This window comes from Protobothrops mucrosquamatus, unplaced genomic scaffold (assembly GCF_001527695.2).
Source record: "Protobothrops mucrosquamatus isolate PMUCROS unplaced genomic scaffold, P.Mucros_1.0 scaffold60, whole genome shotgun sequence".
In the NCBI taxonomy this organism is placed as follows: domain Eukaryota; kingdom Metazoa; phylum Chordata; class Lepidosauria; order Squamata; family Viperidae; genus Protobothrops; species Protobothrops mucrosquamatus.
The window spans coordinates 251,196-269,667 of NW_015386439.1; the positions used below are offsets into that span (position 1 = coordinate 251,196).

The following is an 18,472-nucleotide window of genomic DNA, read 5'->3' on the forward strand; positions in this document are numbered from 1 at the left end:
TAAATAAAATTTCTTAAAAAAAAAGAAAAAGACAATTGCCCCAATGGCATCACGCCCTGCTAGCCAAGACCAAAGAAGTCACACTCCACATGGGGAGCATGTTGAGAATCAGCCCCAACCTGCAAAAGAGGTTGGAGGGTCAGGAAGTCAAAGGGCAGCTCCTTCCATGCCTTTGAACTGAACTGACCCAGCTTGACTGCAATTCGCATTTTGCACGTTTACAGTTCCCAAGACTGAAGGTCAACAAGTCTGGTTTTCCTTTTGACATCTCCTCTTCCTCTTTGCCCCATAGAAAGGGATGCCAAAACAGGACAAGCATTCTTGCCCCAATCCTGCCAAGGGGCAGCTGGCAGCTGAGCTGAGTGCATCCCTGGTCTGACAGTCATCAACACGAGATGCAGTTCCTGGCTTATTTACCTACAATCTTCCCCAGGTCTGCAGGTGACCACAGTTTTTCTTATAGCCAATCTCCCTTCTGAAAGCAGTCTGGGTCTTTTTGCCAGGACCTTGTTTGCTTCCTTTCCAAACCGGAGTAAAAGAACAGGCCAAAGATGCTCTGGATGCAGCAAAGGGGGTCAGGCATGTCCACAGCTAAGGGTGCCAGGGCCAGGGACTGGCTGAGGTGGCCAGCAGCATAGAACTAAGTGCCTATCATTCAGAGAGGGCAGGAGTCCAACGGGGTAGCCCAGACACTCTCTCCTCTGCTGGATGACAGATTGCAGAGGGCCACACTGAGGTTAAGATGCCTCTGGGACAAGCGAAGGCTCCCTTATGAAAGGCAGACTGCTCAAGGCATCTTGGACCCAACTTGGTTTCCTGACTCCAGGGGTCCCTCCCAATATGGATTTGGAGGCAGGTCCTTTTCTCTGGGGCCCATCACCCAACCTTTGACCCAGAGCATTTCAGTTCCCTACAGTAAGGAGCAATAGAAAACTTGTCTTTGTTAGAGGCAGAATGTCCCAGAAAGAGTTGGAGGAGTAAATAACTTGTGGAAATGCTCAGTGCTCCCTCCCCACTCAAGTGCTGTTGCTGAGGAGGGTCTGCACCACAACCAGAGGCTAAAACTCTGGCTAAGAGAATACAGCACAGCCAACTAGTTTCAGAGTTTATTTGGTTTCTCCCATTTTAAATTGAACTGGATTCGAAGTTCTCTGTATGATGCACAAATCACAAACATAAAATACAAGGTGCCAGGAAGACAGATCAAAAAAAAAACCAGATGGAATCATCACAGGCACATAAGAACAATTCTAGCAACAAAAGGGAAAAGTGCAAAGAGTTCAGTTTTTTCACTTGAGTGAAAAAGCCTTCTTGGAGGTGCTGAAAAAGCTGGAGTCCTGTCCCCACCCACCTCCCTCTTCTGGCACAGCTCAACTGGGAAACAGGTCTTAAGAGCAATTGTTCTTAAGGCCTTCCAAAGAGCTGTTTGACCTAGGCCAGTGATGGCGAACCTTTTAGAGACTGAGTGCCCAAACTGCAACCCAAAACCCATTTATGCATCATCGAGTGCCGGGTGGGTGTGGCCCATGGGCTGGGCGTGGCCCATTGGGTGGGCGTGGCCACGGTAGTAACGACAGACTGAGTGGGACTAAAAAGTTCAATCAATCAATTCCAACTTTGCAAGATCTTTTTTTTTCCCCGCGAGAAGTTGAAATTGACTGATTGAACCTTTTTTTTTTTTTGCACACGGCAGTAGAGGCCTAAAGTGAAAAGGTTTTATAAAACCCAGCTGAAGGCCTAGGACTGGGGCGACGGTGCGCGTGCCCACAGAGAGGGCTCTGAGTGCCGCCTCTGGCACCCGTGCCATAGGTTCGCCACCACTGACCTAGGCTGATGGCAAACCATTAGCCATTATTACCAGCACTCCCCCAACTACCATCATTTTTTTTTCTTGCTTGGGATTAGCAGCTTGTGCTGGACAAAGACAGACCCAGACATAAACACTGAAATAATTTAAACTGGAGGCCACCAATTCCAACTCAGTTTTAGATTAATCAATTTCAGCTCCCCCCTCACACACACCTTGAAACATAATGACTCAATTGTTAGGGAATGTGCAAGGGGGACTGGGATGCTTTCCCCAAGCAGTTGCCTGGGGAAATTAGTTATGTTGACAATTCTTATCCAATGCCTAGCACTGGATCAGGCCCCAAAGATAGCCTGAGCATGACAGTCAGGTGACCCCTGCCAGAAACTACTTCACCAAGTTGTTGTGAAGACCAGCTAGAAGAAATATTGCACCTGATCCTAAATCTCTGTGACAAAAAGGCTGTGCATTGAAATAGAAATGGCAGGTGACAGTTGCATCATGTGCTACTTATTGGTTTGCAGTACTGAGGGCGAGTGCCAGAGTCTGGAAAGGAAACCCACTGAAGAAGCCCTGTTCCTGGGTAGTACCCAGTCTGCCATGCTGGGGTCAGGTTTAGCAGTCCTCTGGTGGCAGGAAGGATACATGACTCACCGTGAAGCCCCCAGCAGATGCTCCAAAATGGGGAAGGTACCACAATGACGCTTCCAAGGAAGTGCTGGGCCTCCAGTTCTGCACAGGTGCCTAGTCTCTGAAGTTGGGCCCTGGGGGCACCAGGGGGAAGTGCTGCGGTGTGGCATTTGGGGAACTTCTCCATCCGGACTAGAGACCAGGCTTAGTCCTTGGGACTTCGGCCAGGCCAGGCCTCTCCCTGCCAAAGATGAGGAAGGGCTCTTCCCTCCCCCCCCCGCAAGCAACGGTGGCCAGCAGAGTCCCAGTGGCAGCTGCTTCGGCCAGGAAAGACGGTGCCCGAGGCATCCCGAGAGGCGCGGATGGGTGGTCCGGGCTGAGGAGCAGCAGGTCTAGCCGGGCGGAGATCTGAGCGCCTCCTGCTCTCGCCAGGCCGGGCTGTCCGGTGCCGCCGAGGAGCCCGGCGGAAGGAAGGAGAGCAAAGAGAGAAAGCGGCTTTCGCTGAGCCGCATCTGGACGCCTTTTCCGGAAGGGGCCGCTTGGCGACCGGGGGCCTCCGGATGCTCAGTCCGGACGCCAGCCAGCCGCTGCCCGCCTTTCATAAAACGGAGGAAGAAGGGCGCCAAGGCCGGCCTGCCACGAAGAAGGTCGGGGAACTCCCTGCCGGCGTCGCAGCATCCCAAGCCCGGCGCAAAGGGGCCGCCCCGGCTAGTCGGCGGCCCGGCAGAGCAGCCACGAAGACCCCCACCCTGGCCGGCAAGGGCGTCCCCGCTCCGCTCGGGCAGGCACGAGAAGCTCCGCCCGCCGCGCCGGACCCCGCGCTTCCTATCTGGGCGGGTGGCGCCGCCTCCACCTCCGGAAGGAACCGCCGCCGCCCGCGCTGCCGTCTGCGCCGGGGGAGCCTCCGTCCGCCGGGGCCTGGCCCTGGGTTGCCGGGCGGAGGGGCCCGAGGTCAGCCGCCCAGTTAGGCGGCGGGGCGGGCGAGGGCAGCAGGTTCCCTCCGCAGCAGGCGGCCCGGGCGCAGGCAGGCAGGCAGGCGGGCAGGCGGGCGGGGGATCGGGCATCTGAGCATCTTCCCGAGAGCGGCGCCCGCAGGGAACGGCCGAGACGGCCGGCCTGCGCCCGAAGGTGAAGGGGGCAAATCCCAGAACAGACACGGCCGTCGATCTTTTCCTTCAGCGGTCTGCCCGCCCGCCCATTCTCCCAGAGAGGCAGCGGGCCGGGCGCGACCCTTAGGAAGCCCGCGAGGAGGGCGCCAAGCGCGACAGCTGCTCGGCCCGGCGGCCTATCGGCCCTGTGATCGTCGCCCGTCCCGGCTCTTCCCCGCCGGCGGAAGAGGCAGGCTGGCGCGCTGCCCCCTCCCCCGCTGGGAGGGCGCTGGGACGCCGCTCCGCCCAGCTTGGCGCGGAAAGCCGAGCGTTCTTCCGTAGATCCGCAGCCGGAGGTCGACGATCAGAACAAGGGGAAGGGGCCGCTCGCCCTCGCCGCCTCCGCCTCCCGCCCCTCCCCTCGAGCAGGCGCCGCCTCCATCCGCGCCGGACTCGCCCCCCGCGGGCCAAAGCTGGGGGAGGGGAGCCGGAGAGACCCTCCCCTTCGCTTCCCCCGCCGCCGCCCTCGCTCGCGCGGCATCTTCTGCGCCCGCCCTCCCTCCCTGCCGAGGCGCAGATGTGGCGCTGCGGCGTTGCGCCCCATCGGTGCCGGTGGGGGTGGCCGAGGCGGAGTGGCGAGACGCCCCCCGGAGGTCGCTCCCACAGGTGAAAGCCTGCCAGGACTCCGCAAAGAGCGCAGCCCCAGCGCCGCTCCCGCGCCCCTCCGCCCGGTCGCGAAGCCACCGGGGGCGCGCACAAAGCCGCGCCGAGACGCCTCCCTCCCTTCCGCCACCCGGCCAGCGCCAAGGTAAGGCGACGGGGGCGCAGGCGGGAAATCGGTCGAAGAGGGAGGTGGCGCCTTTGAGACGGGGGGGGGGGGAAACGATAGATCGGATCGAAATGGGGGAGGCCGTCGTGATGGCAAAACATGCCTGCCCTTTGCTGGAAGCCATTATCCCTCCGGCCGCTGCCCGCCGCCCCTTCTCTGGCTGGCTGGCTTGCTTTCCGCAATGGGAACCACAGCTCCCGGCGTTGAGCGCGCGACGCTCCTGCCCCGCGCCTTGCCTGGGGGTTTTGCACCCATGGCTATTCGTGGGAGGACCGGGGAGCCTTCCCGGACCGCGATCGGCGGGCTGCGCACTCTCTGCCTGAGCAAAGCCCCCCCCCCCCGCCTTGAAATGATCCTTCCAGGCCAGCCTAAAGGGGAAGAAAGGAGGAGAAACCTTAGTGCCGGGGCTTCCTCAGCCCACAGGGGAACCCAGGGAGCTCTGGGCTAGCCCTTCTTCCAAGGTCCTTTGGGACTGGCAGTGGGGATCCCCTTCCAGCAAGCAGGGGTCCTGCCTCCCTGGTCTCCTCCAGCTGTCGGCCGCAGATCTTCCAGCTAAAAGCAGTTTTTCAGGGCATAGCCCATTGGCGGATGGCATCTCCTGGCCCGGCAGGAAGACCAAGGCCTGCAACCCAATGCAGTCAGAGTGGGGGGTCTGAGCAAGAGGGGTGGATCTGCGGTTTGTTGGGGAGCCAGCAGAATACCCAGGAGGAGCAGGAATGTCCTTGCAAGACATCCTGCCCCTCCCTGCTGACAGCCACCCAAGCATGCCATAGCAGCAGAGGCAGTGGCCCACCGGAGAGCAGGAAAACCTGGATGTGGCCACTGCACTCTGTGCTGCCACCCAAAAAACATTGGGAATGGTGAGGACTTGCACCCCTGAAGGGAAGGTGCCAGGGACAGCCATTGCCTGCTCTGGCTCCAAGGCCAGGCGGCTTCACCAGAGTGGGAGGTGGGCTTGACCTTGCCTCCCCTTCCCCTTCCAGTCAACGCCCTTCCCAGCTTTACCTGAGCAGAGGGCTGCACGGTTGACCCCCCCCCCCAGGAGTCCTCACCCTTCCCAGCCTGGTTGGGTGTCTCCCACAGCACTGGCATTTTCTGTCCCTCCCCCCATTTTCTGGGGAAAATTCTGCTCATGAGACCTGTGCCTGTTGAGGGGGGGCCTTCTCAGAAACTAACCCGCCTGTCTCTCTAGCTCACCAACCCTTCAATCTGACTACCCTCCCTTTCCTTGGCCAGGGCTGACCTCTTGCCCATTGTTTGTGGTTGAATGGGCACTGCAGCGAGGAGCAGCAGCTTGGAGGGCAGGAGTGGGAGTAGTGACGCCCTTAGGGGGAGCTTGTCTGACTGAGATGCGGGCAGGGCAACCTAAGGACCCCAAGAGCCCCCCTTTCTCATCATGCTGGAAACCCTCAACGACAGAGACTGGCGAAGCTTGATTGTCTCCCATGCCCTTGATAGTTTTCCTGCCATCGGAGGGCCCCCTTGCTTTTGAGTCTGGGGGCTCTGGGTGATTCTCAGGATCTCACACTGTATGATTGCATTTCCCTAAAGCTAGGGGCTGGCCGTGAGCACACTTGGGGCACTGGTCAGTGCAGGGTTGCCCCTCTCGCCTGCTCCAAAGAGGCTGCAGGTCCATGTGTCCAGCTGCCTCCAATTTCCAGAAGGGGTAGGAGAGAGAAAAAGGCTGCCAACTGCCTTGCCAGACTGCCAGCGCAGGGAGCTGCCAAGGGCTGCTCCCCCCTCAAGCAGAGTCCTCCCAGGGCTGCCCCTCACTCAAAGGCTTGGGGCATGGTGATCTCCTTCCCGCTTTCCCCCTACCCCCTCCTTTAGGCTGACTTTGCATTACAACTGTGTCTCCGCAGACCTCTTGGGGCCTGGCAGCTGCCCAGGTGAAGTAGTCATTCAGGCTGCCATCTGCACACAAGGAGGCAGAGCTGTGCTCGGGTGGACAGGGGTGTGTGTGTGAGGGCAGATGTCTTGGCCTGCAGAACATTTGGAAATGAGAGAGGCAGGAAAGGAGTTGCTCTCACTGGAAGGGAGGTGAGCTGGCCACTGAGCAGAGGGGGTGCTGCCAACTGAACAGATCCCTGCCCTAGGCACTGTCCATAGCTGTTTTCTGGGGAGCTTGACAGCACATTCGCTTTGAATCCCACCTGTGGCTTCCCCAAGTGTGCTTCCCCAAGCCTCTCCTGGGACAGCCTTCAGCCACCTCTGTGGGGTGAACCTGGGCCTCTCCACAGCCGAGAAGATGGGGCTGTGCTGCGCAGATTGGGAGGGGCCTGCTAGGTGCCCGGATCATGGCCAGGAGTGCGCCTTGCCCAGAGCAGGCGGGGGCCCAGTCAAGGAGCACCTGCAGCTGAGTGGGAGGAAAACTCCTAGGTGGGCCAGCTGGACAGAGCCAACTCTGACTTCCTGCTGGTGGGTGGGGGCACATATGAGGGACCTCTGGAGACTTCCTGTCAGAAGGTTCTGCCAGTGCCCTGCTCCCCCACATCCCGACTAGATGGGCTTTGGGTGTTTAATTCAACTTAGTAACAGCTGTGGCTTCATGTTGATTTTGTTTATCTCAAGTGCTGATGTTTTAGTCCTGTTTCTTGGAGAGGAAGAACAGGTAACTAGATGAAAGTTGTTGGTATTTTATTATAGGTGCCTTGCACTCTGTTTTACTGGAAAAATAAGATAAATATCACGAATAAATAAAAAGGAATACACCCTGGTGTACATATTTACTCCAAAGGTTTAATGAGCTATATATAATCCATTGATCTGCTAGGATCAGTAGTCCCATTATTCTCCCAATATATTCTGAGGGATTGGAGAGTAGAAAAAGGCAGAACTGCCTCTTTACCTGAAGATAAGGAGGACTAGTAGCTTGTGATTTGGTTAAACTGTGCAGCTGCTTCTCCATATAATCCTGAGCCTGGAGCCCCTGAGCAAAGAGACCACCTGGGGGACTCCCCCACCCTGGCTGGTGCTGAAAGCCAGGCAGAGGCACCAACTGCTGATTTTAAACTGCCCACCCCACCAGAGAGGTGGCTGAGTAGGTGGTCTCCTTCAGGCTGGTGTGGTCTGTCAGGCAACAGCCCTTCACCCGCCAGTGGGGCAATCCTGAAGAATGAGAGTCCCTGGAAGAACCCTCCGGGGTACCGTCCTGGAGCGGACCTGTCTGCTGTGAATCAGGGGCGGCTGGAAGAAGGGCGCCCGAGAGAGCTGCCTCTATGTTCTTGGCCGCTTCCTGACCACATCCAGTCCTTGCCTGGCTGGCGTTGATATGAGTCAGTACAGGAGGGAAGTGGTGAGGTGGGTCTGCCAGGGTTGAAGGAGCAGGGAGCTGTGCCCGGGCATGGAGTGGGTGGGGGAAGCTCTGCTCCAAATGCCCAGGCATCCAGCCTCCCCCTGAAGCGCCAAAGCCTTAAGAGAACAGCTGGGGAGGGTCTTGCCAGCAAGACGGCTATTGCCGTCTGCCAGGCTTGGCTTGGATGCTCCTTCTCGCCCTCCCCTCAGTGTCCTGTTGGCCAACACTGGAGGGACGTTAGGTGCCTCTGCACATCTGTGGAGGGAGGCCTGCTGGCCCCTCCTGGAAGCGGCTCTCTCGGTCGACTTCCTCTGGATTCTGGGAAGGCTTGTTCCCAGGAATGTTCTGCTCTGGGGCCAGTTTGGTTTGGCAGCTGTTCGCGCAGGGCGGGGGAGCTGCTTCCCATCCAGTGTCCCACCCAGCTCAGCTCCTGGGAGCAGCTCAGGAATCCAGTGAGGCCACTGGAATATGGCGGGGCAGCGGGAGGAGGCCAGACTCCACAGAGGCAGCGGGCTGCTCCACACAGCAAGGGCAGCAGCTCCTCCTTTGTCGCTCCTGGTTCTCTGCCTGGGAAACGGTGCTCACATCCTGAGGACACTACACTAGGGCCTCTCCCAGACTGCCCGGGCCCTAGGCTGTTGCCACCAGAGCATCCTGGAGCCTTGATCCAAATGCTTGCTGTGTGGACCTGGCCCTCTGAAGGAGCAGGAGATATAAGGCCCTGGCCATGTGGTTGGTTTCTGGTGCCTGCCAGGGTTGAAGCTGGCCAGAGGCTCTTCTGCCAGGAAGCTCCTGGCACTGAACAGCGAGAGGCCTCTGGGGCAGGCTGGACTCTGCTCAGGCATTCCTCCTGGGGGAGGGGCCAGGGCTGGGCAAAGGGGGCTTTCCATGTGGAAGAGGGATTGGCATAGGGTGGGGACCCAAGTAGGGCCCCCACGTTAGGCGGGGGCAGAGCAGCAGCAGTGGCTTATGTGCTAGGAGGTGGGCAAGGGCTCCCCTGAGCCACGCCTGCCCTGCTGTGGCCTGTATTTTGTGTGTGTGTGTGGGGGGGTCTGGTCTTTCCCAATGGCATCTTTATGTATACTGCCTTTGTCTCTCCTCTGGGCGCATTCACTCGTGGGCCCTGGTGGCTGTTCAGGTAGCAATCCAGGCCGCTTCGCACCAGGTGTGGGGTGCGGCTGTGCCAGGATAGGGGCTGGGTTAAGCCAGGGCTTCCTCTGGGAGAGGCCCACAGTGGGGCCTGACACCTGCATCCTTCCCTCCAGCTGCTCTGCGCCCAGCCAGGCTGCATCTCCTTTATCACTGCCCTCCCCTCTTCACTCAGTCACAGGAAGAGGAATGGGGTGTAGGTCGGTGCCAGAAGCGCCCCCCCTCCCCACTGGGCCTCAGGCTGGCCCGAGTGCGGAGCTGGGGGGGTGTCTCTGTATGTGTGTGGGGATTGCAAAGATCTTTGCCCCCCTCTCAAATGCGAGGTGTTGTGATTCCCCCCCCTCCCCCGCCTCTGCATTGCAGACTCGGCGCTGGCCTCGCCGCGGTGCCTTCCTCCCTCTGCGGCCTTCCCCCCCCCACTTCCAGGGAGGGGCCTGCGCATTCCAGCATGTCTGAGCCGCAGCCCGGCCGGGCCCAGCGCCAAGGCCGGCGGGGAGGGCGAGCAGGAGCCGGCCTGCGCCATCCGGGTCGGGTGAGTTCGCAGGTGCCGCCCAGAGCCTGGCGGGGAGGGGGGCGGGGGGCGCGCATGCCAGGCCCACGGAGAGCGCCGGGGGGGCCTCGCTGCCTGCCCGGAGGCTTTGCGGAGGAGGGAAGCGCACGCCGCCCCTTCCCGCGCCAGGCCGGCCCTCGGTTGCGGCTGGGGGGGCGGAGGGGGCCCGGCCAGAGGAAAAGCAGCAGCCGCGGCTCCGGGCGAAAGCGCCCCAAGGAGCGCCTGCGAGTCAGGCCGGTGGCAGCCAAGCAGCGCGCGCGGCGCTCTCTGAGCATGGGCAGAGTGTCAGAAGCGGCGGGGCTCGAGTGCGGAGACGGCCGGCCCTTGGCAAGCTCGGGAAGGCCGGTCTGAGGGGGCGGGGAAGAAGGCGGAGACACGTGTCAGCAGCTGGCCCGCTTGGCTCGCCGGGAGGGCGCGGAGCGCTGCTTCAGGCCGCCGAGCTGCGGGCGGGGGGCCGTATCGGGAGAGGGGGGGGCTGGTTGGGCCCGGCCCGGAGCGAGGGCCCTCGAGCCTTTGGCGCGTCTGCTCCAACGCCAAAGAGCAACTGTCGCTGGGCTCCCGGCAGACGTCGGGTGCCCAGGCCTGCCCCTCCCCGTGAAGTGGGCGCTCCGGTTTCATACAGCCCCCTTGAAAATAGGATTTAGCAAGGCTTGGGGTTCCTTCCCGAGGATCGCCCTGAGCCCGGCTGCCCTCCTTGTCCAGCCCCTGGCTGCTTTGTGCCCAGGGAGGCCTTCCTGCTGCCCTTTTCCCGGCCAGGGCCAGGAAGCACCCCCCCTCCCTCCCTCCCTAGGCAGCTCCACGGCCTGCAGGCAAGAACAAGGAGCAGCTGTTTGTAATTGGAAGGCCTTCCTGTGGGGGAGGGTACTGGCACCCACAAAGTGAGAGCCTGGTGCGAGGGTAGCTTGATGGCTTTGCTTTTGCAACTGTCCCCCTCTCCTGTTGCGCCCCAAATCTCCTGGGGGTTTTGGCTGGTGAAGCGGGAGGAGGGCAGGGAGCAACCAGCTAGGGTTTTCCACCTGCTGGCCCCCTCAGACCCTTCCCTGCGGAGAGGAGGAGGCTGCCCAGGCGACTTGACCAGCCTCCCCCTGCACCCCCGGAAGTAGTCAGCGGGGGGGGGGGGCAAACCTCCTGGTGGATTCTCCCTAGAGCAGCTTTGGGGCAGGCAGAGCCAGAGGATCCATTGGGGAAACAGCACAGGCTGGAACACCAGGCCCATCAGAAGCAAGTGAGACATCCCTGCCTTCCCGATTCCCATGCAGGGCGGCGGAAGCCCCCCCCCCCCAGTCCAGTCCAGCTGACTAGAGCAGCCTGCTCCCTCGCTGCTGGCCCCCCATGCATTCCCTGGACGAGCCCCTGGACCTCAAGCTGAGTGTCTCCAAACTGCCGGCCGTGCGAGAGAAGCGTGACTGGACCCCGAGCAGCACCAAGGGCCGAGCTCCGTGCCCGGTCTCACAGGACAAGGGCTACCTGGCAGTGGGCCCAGGCTCCCCTCCGGATGGTGAGTAGCAGCCAGGGAAGGGGGCTGGGCTGTTACCTCGCTGGCGGGAAAGGGGAGGGGATGGGGCACCCCACTTGCTGATTCTGATCCATCTTCTGCCCCTTCCAGGCTTCCAGCCACACCCCCAATGCCAAGACAAGAGAGACCATCGGTTCTCGCCTCCCACTGTTGACCTGAGCCTGTCCCCTTCTCCGCCAGGCCGGGACTCCACCCCCAGCGGCAGCACATCCACCTCCCCGGACAGGCAGAGCAATGGGGAGCTGGTGAACTGCACCAGCTTGCGTGTGAGTGTCCGGCTCATGAAGCACACACGTGTGCCAAAGCTTTTCTGAATCTCCCTGATGTATTCCCTCTGCCTGTGGAGGTTCCTCCCCCCCCCGGGGCTTTTGAGGGGTGTCGTGTGCGGTGTGTAATGGCCACTGGCAATGGCTCTTTTTCGTCGTCTGACACTCCTGAGCAAGATGGGGAGGGGGGCAAGCAGAGAGACTCGCCCTGGCCTGGCCACACCGGGCAGCTTTTCTGAGCAGCTGACTTTGCTTCCAGCTCTTGAGAACGAGGCTTTTCCAGTTTTCTCCTGGGAAGCTGGGGCAGACCCTCCTGTGTCGCCAAGCCTGGGGAGGGGGCCTCTTCTGCTGCCCTTTGCAGAACAGAAATATTCACTAGCTAAGCGGGGGGGGGGATGGGCTGCCAGCCAACTACCGCTCCTGCCCCTTCTAGGATCTGCAGTCCCTGCGCTACCTTGACAGCCTCCGCAGCTCCTTCCAGTTCTTCCTACCTCTGAACTCAGGAGGGTCCCTGCACCTGCCTGCCTCCGCTTTCCTGGCGCCCTCCAAGGAGAAGCGGCTCTCTTTGGATGCGGCTGTGCAGAAGCAGCTGGTGTGCCGCTGGTCGAAGGTGAGCAGGGTCTCCTTTCAAAACTGCCTCTGCCAAGCCAGGGTATCTGTGCTCTCCTCCAGTGACCCCAGGCCTTGCTGTCCCCCCACAGTGCAACCAGCTGTTTGATCTCCTGCAAGACCTTGTGGACCATGTCAATGACTTTCATGTGAAGCCAGAGAAGGATGCTGGCTATCGTTGCCACTGGGAGGGTTGTGCCCGCCATGGCCGGGGCTTCAATGCCAGGTAATCCTTTCCATGCTGCTGGGAGGGTATGGACCTGCCTTGGCCAGCCACTGTGGGGCACAGATTCCCTGGGAGCTGCTCCTGCAAGGTGGGGGCATGGCTGCTCTGGTCATGCTTCCCCGTAGCCATTTTGTTGGCCTCCCAGCCATGGCCCAAAGGCACCGAAGGCCATGACTTGCCAAGCCATCCTGTGAGCTGACTTCCTATGGCCCTGGCAGAAAGCCCGCCCTTGGTCTTTGGAGGCCACTTTGGGCCAACGGTCACTCCCAGCTGTTTGAAGTGCTAGGGCAGTGGAAAAAGCCAGGCCCCCAATCCCCCCCCCCGCCACCCTGTTGTGAACGTCTTTTGCTCTGCAGGTACAAAATGCTGATCCACATCCGTACGCACACCAATGAGAAGCCCCATCGCTGCCCCACCTGCAACAAGAGCTTCTCCCGGCTAGAAAACCTGAAGATCCACAACCGCTCCCACACAGGTGAGTCCGATTGGGGCCCCCCAATAAGCTTCCCTGCAGACAGGCCCGACCCCCAGGATGTGCCCTCCCACAAGGGCCAGCCAGGCTCCAGTTGCCTTGACTGTCCCTGCAGAGGGTTGTGGGATGGCTGGCCTGGGGGTCAGGGTCCTTCCTTGACTCTCCCAAAGCCCCCCCTGCCCCGCTGGGGAGAGGGAGGAAAGCTGCGGTGGGCAGGGCAGGCCATGCCCCCCTCCCTGAAGCAACCCTGCTCCCTCCTCTTCCCTGCAGGGGAGAAGCCCTATCTCTGCCCCTATGAAGGCTGCAGCAAGCGCTACTCCAACTCCAGCGACCGCTTCAAGCACACCCGCACCCACTATGTGGACAAGCCCTACCACTGCAAGATGCCCGGGTGCCACAAGCGCTACACCGACCCCAGCTCTCTCCGCAAGCATATCAAGGCCCATGGGCACTTCATCACCCGCGAGCAGCAGGAGCTGCTGAAGCTGCAGCTCCCCACCAAGCCCCCCTCCCTCATGGCCGACAGGCCGTACCTCGGTGGGGCACAGATCATCGTGCCTACCCCGGCCGCCCTCTTTGGCAGCCACAGCCTGCCTCTCCCGCTCCCCCAGGCCCCCCTGGATCTCAGCACCTTAACCTGCGGCGGGCTGGGTACAGCTGCCATCGCGGGCCTGCCCAGCCCCACACTTGCCCCTTTGAACTTGGCCAAGAACCCCCTGCTGGCCTCCCCTTTCTCAGTGGGCAGCCTGGGGCTGCCGGTGATGTCCTTGCTGGCCGGCACCTCTGCCAAGGCAGGTGCTGAGCGAGGGCAGGAAAGCAGGGCCCGGCCCGTCAGAGGGGACTTTGGCAGCAGCAGCCAGTCAGCAGGGTTGCAGCGATGCAAGGAGGCCAGTGAGAGAGTGAAACTGGCCAGGCTGCGGACAACCACGGACAGCCTCTCGCTGCTCCCTGGGGGCGTCCTGGACCTGTCCACTGGCATGAACTCCGGGGCAACCGCTGAAGCTCTGCCACCAGGCTGGGTGGTAATCCCAGCTGGCTCCATTTTGCTGAAGGAAGCTGTGGTGAGTTAAGTAGGGAAGAGCAAAGAGGAGGACTGGAAGGGGACACCATCTTGCCCAGAGACTTTCCAGCATTCAACCCAAGCAAGTGATACAAGACTCCTTGTGACGAAGACCTGCTGAGCTGCTCCTGGGAATCAGGAAAGTTCTGTTCTCTCCCCCCCCCCATTTGTTCCTCCCTCTCCACATGGCTACTGGGGCTTTTCACAAGGGGGGGCATCTCTTCTGAGCAAAGCAATAAGAAGCTTCCCAGTGCAGCAGCCAGGAATTCCGCCCTCCCCTCTCCCTGTTCTGCCTAATGCCAGGCAGGACAGACACAGGAGCACCAATGCAGGAAGCAGCGCTGGTTGGTTCATTCCCAGCAAGAACTCCTCAACCTGGCCCCCCTTTTCTCAGTCCTGCTTTAGCTCAAAAAAACCTGGGGAAGCCCACTTGAAGGAATCTTGCCCAAAGCTGCTGTGTTCTTTTTGTCACCCCTTTGGTGGTGGCAGCCACACTGCAGGCCTTGCTGTGCCCAGTTTGCTCCCATCTACCTTTGGGGTGCTTCCTTTGTCCCCCAATTTTTCTTTGGAGACTAGCAGTGCCACCCTGTGGCTCAGAGGCCTTTTCCTCCCTCCCATTTGGCTACTGTTCAGAAGCCAATCCTGGAAGAGGTGCTATCAGTTGTCTCCCTCCTGGGCCCAGGGCTTCTGCCTGGTTCAGGCCTCTATGACAAGGCACACCATTGTGTGTGCTGCTGCTGAGACCGTTCCCTGACGTGGAGGAATTGAACTGTGCAATTCCCCCTATAAGCAGTTTCTTATATTAAAGCTGTGCAACAGTCTTACAGAGGCAGTGAGGATGGGAAGACAGCAAACCATCCCTGGATGAAGATTCAGTCTGTGCTGGGTCCTGGGCTGCTTCTGCCCTGTAAACCTTGCAAGAGCCCCTTCTTCTCATGGGGGGAGGGGTGCTCCCTCCCTTGCTTTTAGGAAAGCAGAGCACCAGGCAATCTGGCACCCTTTATGCAGATCCGAGGAAAGATGGTGTGCAACACTTTCAGCAGGAAGCCATGAACTTGTCAAAGACTGGCCAGGAGATAGCTGGGGTCTGGGGAGGGTAACATACCATAAAAACAGGCCCTGCCACCAGCTGTAGTAGCTTCAAGAGCCCAGCAGAGAAGCAGCATTCGCTCTGCACTCCTCCCCGTCCTCCTCCTGGAACAGCCCAGATCACCTCTTGACTGCCCTCCTTGTATTGGTGGGTCACTCCATGTTTCCATTCGCGTTCTTAGAAAGGGCATCTCTGGGTATCCCCCCCTGTATTTCCCCCCCCAGGGAACTCCCCTTTGAAGGGCCTGCAACAATGCCATCTTTACACCACCCTTGCGCAGCCCCTGCAGACTATTCCTGGCACACCTTCAATGGTCTACATAGTGCCAAGGATCCAGAACCACCTGGGCAGGGGAGCTGGCCTCCCAAGCACATGCATGCCTGCTGTGGGGCCCCCACTCACAAAGCATCCTGCTGGGCAACTTGGCCTCAGAGCTGATGCACGCACGGCACAGGCTGTCAGTGTTTTCCTGTTTCAAAGTGCCTTTTGATTGTAGGTTATGTTGGGGGTGATGCCCTCCCCTTGCCTCTGTTAGTATAGTTTTAAGACAAAAAGATAAGCTATAACTTGACCCACCAGTCCTCCAGAAGAGAGGATGATTATGACAATAAAGTACACAAAAAGCCTTGCTAGGTGCTGGTGATGTCTCCAGTTGGTGTGTGTCCAGGGACCGGAAGGGAGGTGTTCAAAAAAAAAGATGGCTTCAGTAGCCTCCCCCCCATTTAAGCCATGATGCCACAACAAAACCCAAGCTATCCACATTCTGGCTTGGTGTCATGTGTGGCCCACAGCAGCAGAGCTGGTCTTGGGCAATCGGACCAGGCAAGATCCCACAAGCAGTGGTCAGGCGTTCTGGGAGAACACGGCACGCTTGGACAGTCAACCATAACTTCCCACTTTGAGGGGAATCTTTCCTGGTCTTCACTGAAATGCCCTCAGGAGGCAGGTTGGCATTATTTCAGGCAAGGCCTGCCTAGCTTCCCTCACTGTAAGAAGGGCAAGCTGGGGAAGGATGTTTTTCTCTCTGGGCTTGAGGGAGCAGGTGCAAAGCTGTTTTGACAGCAAAGCTATATACAAAGAGGGAAAGCCAACCTTGCTGTCTTGTAACCTCAGCAATTGAGCCGGTGTGAGAATCTGGAATCTCCTGCATCCTGCCACCTCCTTTCTCTGAAGACAATGCGAGACCAGCTACACGAGGGCAATTGATTGGCTAGCTTTAATTTAGAGGGGACGCCGGTGCAAGAGAGAGGCTATGCTACGTGCCTGGCTTGTGTGGCGGGTCTTGTTCTCTCTGGGACTGGATCCTCAGCTCTTCGTCCAGCCGCTCCTTGGCTCTCACCACCTGCAGGGCAGAGGACTGGCACTTCAGAGGCACGTGTGGCAGAGAGCCCACCCGCTTGCAAGCAGCCAGCAGTCACCAGAGGGCAGCACAACCCAGGAGAAGCCTGGGCAGATCACAAGAGGCTTTAGCAGCTCCGGGGGCCGAGAAAACGGCAGCCGCAACCCTCCAAGGTTACCCGGGTGACACACGCAGCCCATCCATGCCAATCTGGAGGACTTAAAGGTGCTTTGCCAGAAAAAGGGGGGAGGAGCCGAGAGATGCCTTTGATCTAAAACGTCGACAAAGAGCTGAGTAGCGATGCTCCAGGAGGCGGCCAGTGGGTCATTTCCCCCCTCCGCCCAGGCAGCCAGCCGGTTGGACTCACCTTGGACTGCAGATAAAAGGAGCCTCCCACGGATTTGTCGTTCACCTTAAATAAATGCTCGTAGTTCTAACGAAGAAAAGGAGACAACGCCGGATCAGATTCAGCGACTCGGCCCTTTGCTTCCCAGCCTCACCGTCGCGCAGGGACCGCTGCACGAGAGCCCTCCCGGCCCGAACCCGCGCCGGCCCCAGCCGCGATCCCCGGGCCAGGAAGGCGGCTCACCTTCTGGATCTCCTCCGGACTGAGCGCGGAGACGTTGAGGATCTGCTGAGCTTCCTGCAGGCTGATCCCGGAGAGGCTGGAGGCGGCCCAGGACTGGGCGCCCGTCCGCCCGCGTGTCTCGGCGGCCGCTTGGCTGGCTGCTCGGGGAGAAGGCGGCTTAGCGTCTCGCCAAGGGCCGAGAGCCCGGAGAACGCGCTCCCGGCTCCCCCCGGCCCGGCTTACCTGCGAACTCCTGCCGCAGCGCGCGGGCGAAGGCGCGGCCCAGCACCTGGGCGCCCACCAGGACGATCTGCGCCAGGTACTTGGCCTGCGGAAACAGCGGCGGTCAGCCCCGGCCCTCGCCCGCCCCCACGCCCACCCGGCGGCCGCTCACCATGTCCGCAGCGGGAGCTCAGCTCAGAACGCCCCGAGGCGAGTGCGGCCGGAAGGAGCGGCCCTTCGTCCCGGAAGCAGCCATTGAGGAGGCCGAAAGGGCGGAGCGCCCCGTGAGACGGCGCACGCGAGGGCGACTCCAGCGGTAGCCTCGGGTACTGCGCGGGAGGCGCGCCTCGGAGCATGGGGGAGGGGGCGGGAGTCGCGGTGCCTTCGCGCTTAGCGATCGCTCCGGGGCGGCCCGCGCTGCCCCCTTCTGCCCGGCAGGCGGCCCGGAAAGCTTCGGGCCAGCTGCGCGCGGAGCATCCGTCCAGCCCCCCTTCCCGCCGAGAGACCCAGGGAGGTAGGGCCGAGCTGCGCCCAACTCGCCCCGGGGGCGCCCCTTGACCGCACCCGCAGGGAACTTGCCTCCAAGCGGCTCGTGAGCCTGGGGTGGGCGCTGCCCAAAGGAAGGGCCTCTCTCTCCTAAGGGGCCGACCCAGAGGCTCGGAACCGCTTTCCGGGCGGCAGAACTGGGGAAGTGAAATCCGTGAATTTAGGGAAGATTCCCACCAAGCTGCCAGAAAGCCCAGGCGCAACCCTGCCCGCCCCCCGCCCCCCCAGCAGCGACAGCAGGCGGTGAGCTGCTGCCTCTCCCTTACAGAAGGAAGCCGGAGCAGAGAGCCCTCTCCCCCCCGCCCCGCCCCGAAGAGGCAGCCGCGGGACCGCCTCCTTCTGTCCGGGAAGCCGCACCGGAGAAGGAATAAAGACTCGGGAGGCGCTGGGAGAGGAGGAAGGAGGTTTTTGCGTTAGGGCTACACCTAGCGAGGCAGAATCAGCTGGAAAAAGGAGCTTCCTCCGCGGAAGAAGGCTGGTGAGCAAAGGCTTCTCCAGTTTCAGGATGCCAGCCTGGAATGACTTGGGCACATGTGGGCAGTGAATGAGCCCTGAGGAAGCTTGCAGCCTGGCCTAGGTGGAACACTTCTAGGCAACTGGCCCACCAGCTTCAAAGCAGCAAGCCGAGAAGGGGCCTCGCACACTGGAGATGGAATGAAAAGGCTCCTGCCAAGGACAGACCCCAAGGGCCCCTTTGTTGGTGGGAAGCCGTGGCTGTCCTCAGGAAGCGAGGGTGGCTTCACCAGGTGACTGTAAACAGGTGGTCCGAGTCCTCATCCCTGCAGGAGGGCAGCCCCTGAGCAGAAGCAGCAAGTAGGGGAGAAGCCAACCGCCTGGAGGAGCCCAGGGGAGCAGCCTGAGTCTGATGCTCCTTCCATCCCAGGGTCTGAGGAGGCAGCATCGGTCTGTTCCAGTGGCTGCAGTTAGTCCTGAGGAGCAGGAAGAGATGGACAAGGCTGAGCAATGTCGGAATGGCTGCTTGCAGTCACATGCCAGGGTCAGCTCTTTTGTGGGCAGTGCAACAAAGCTCATCCCTCCAAAGAGAAAGACCCTCCACAGTCAGAGAGCTTTGGTCCTAGCCGACCCTCTGTGGCTCAGCACCCGAAGTAAAGGAGGCAGGTCCTTCCATTTCCTGGCTGCTGCTCTCAAGTGAGCGCAAGAGAGAAGAGTCGGATCTCTCTGGGCTTGTAGAAGCTGGCAGTGGCCAGGC

General features: G+C 60.5%; 2 protein-coding genes across 2 annotated transcripts in view; one reads left to right on the forward strand and one right to left on the reverse strand.

Annotated features, from left to right (window-relative positions):
* The first annotated feature begins 10,680 nt into the window (after nucleotides 1-10,680).
* On the forward strand, nucleotides 10,681-13,560 carry GLIS2 (GLIS family zinc finger 2). The gene is made up of 6 exons (XM_015811991.2): nucleotides 10,681-10,846; nucleotides 10,955-11,130; nucleotides 11,564-11,740; nucleotides 11,832-11,965; nucleotides 12,322-12,440; nucleotides 12,708-13,560. The coding sequence occupies exons 1-6, from the start codon at nucleotides 10,681-10,683 to the stop codon at nucleotides 13,505-13,507; spliced, it is 1,572 nt and encodes a 523-aa protein (XP_015667477.1). The 3' UTR covers nucleotides 13,508-13,560.
* Nucleotides 13,561-15,784: 2,224 nt separating this feature from the next.
* The window catches only part of LOC107283977 (coronin-7), a 28,743-nt gene continuing 26,055 nt past the window's right edge, over nucleotides 15,785-18,472 (reverse strand). The window contains exons 28-31 of the mRNA XM_015811969.2: nucleotides 16,738-16,822; nucleotides 16,516-16,652; nucleotides 16,294-16,359; nucleotides 15,785-15,929 (exon numbers count right to left, since the gene is read on the reverse strand). Of these exons, the coding sequence (XP_015667455.2) occupies nucleotides 15,843-15,929; nucleotides 16,294-16,359; nucleotides 16,516-16,652; nucleotides 16,738-16,822 (375 nt within the window). The 3' untranslated portion in view covers nucleotides 15,785-15,842. The remainder of the gene's footprint in view (nucleotides 15,930-16,293; nucleotides 16,360-16,515; nucleotides 16,653-16,737; nucleotides 16,823-18,472) is intronic.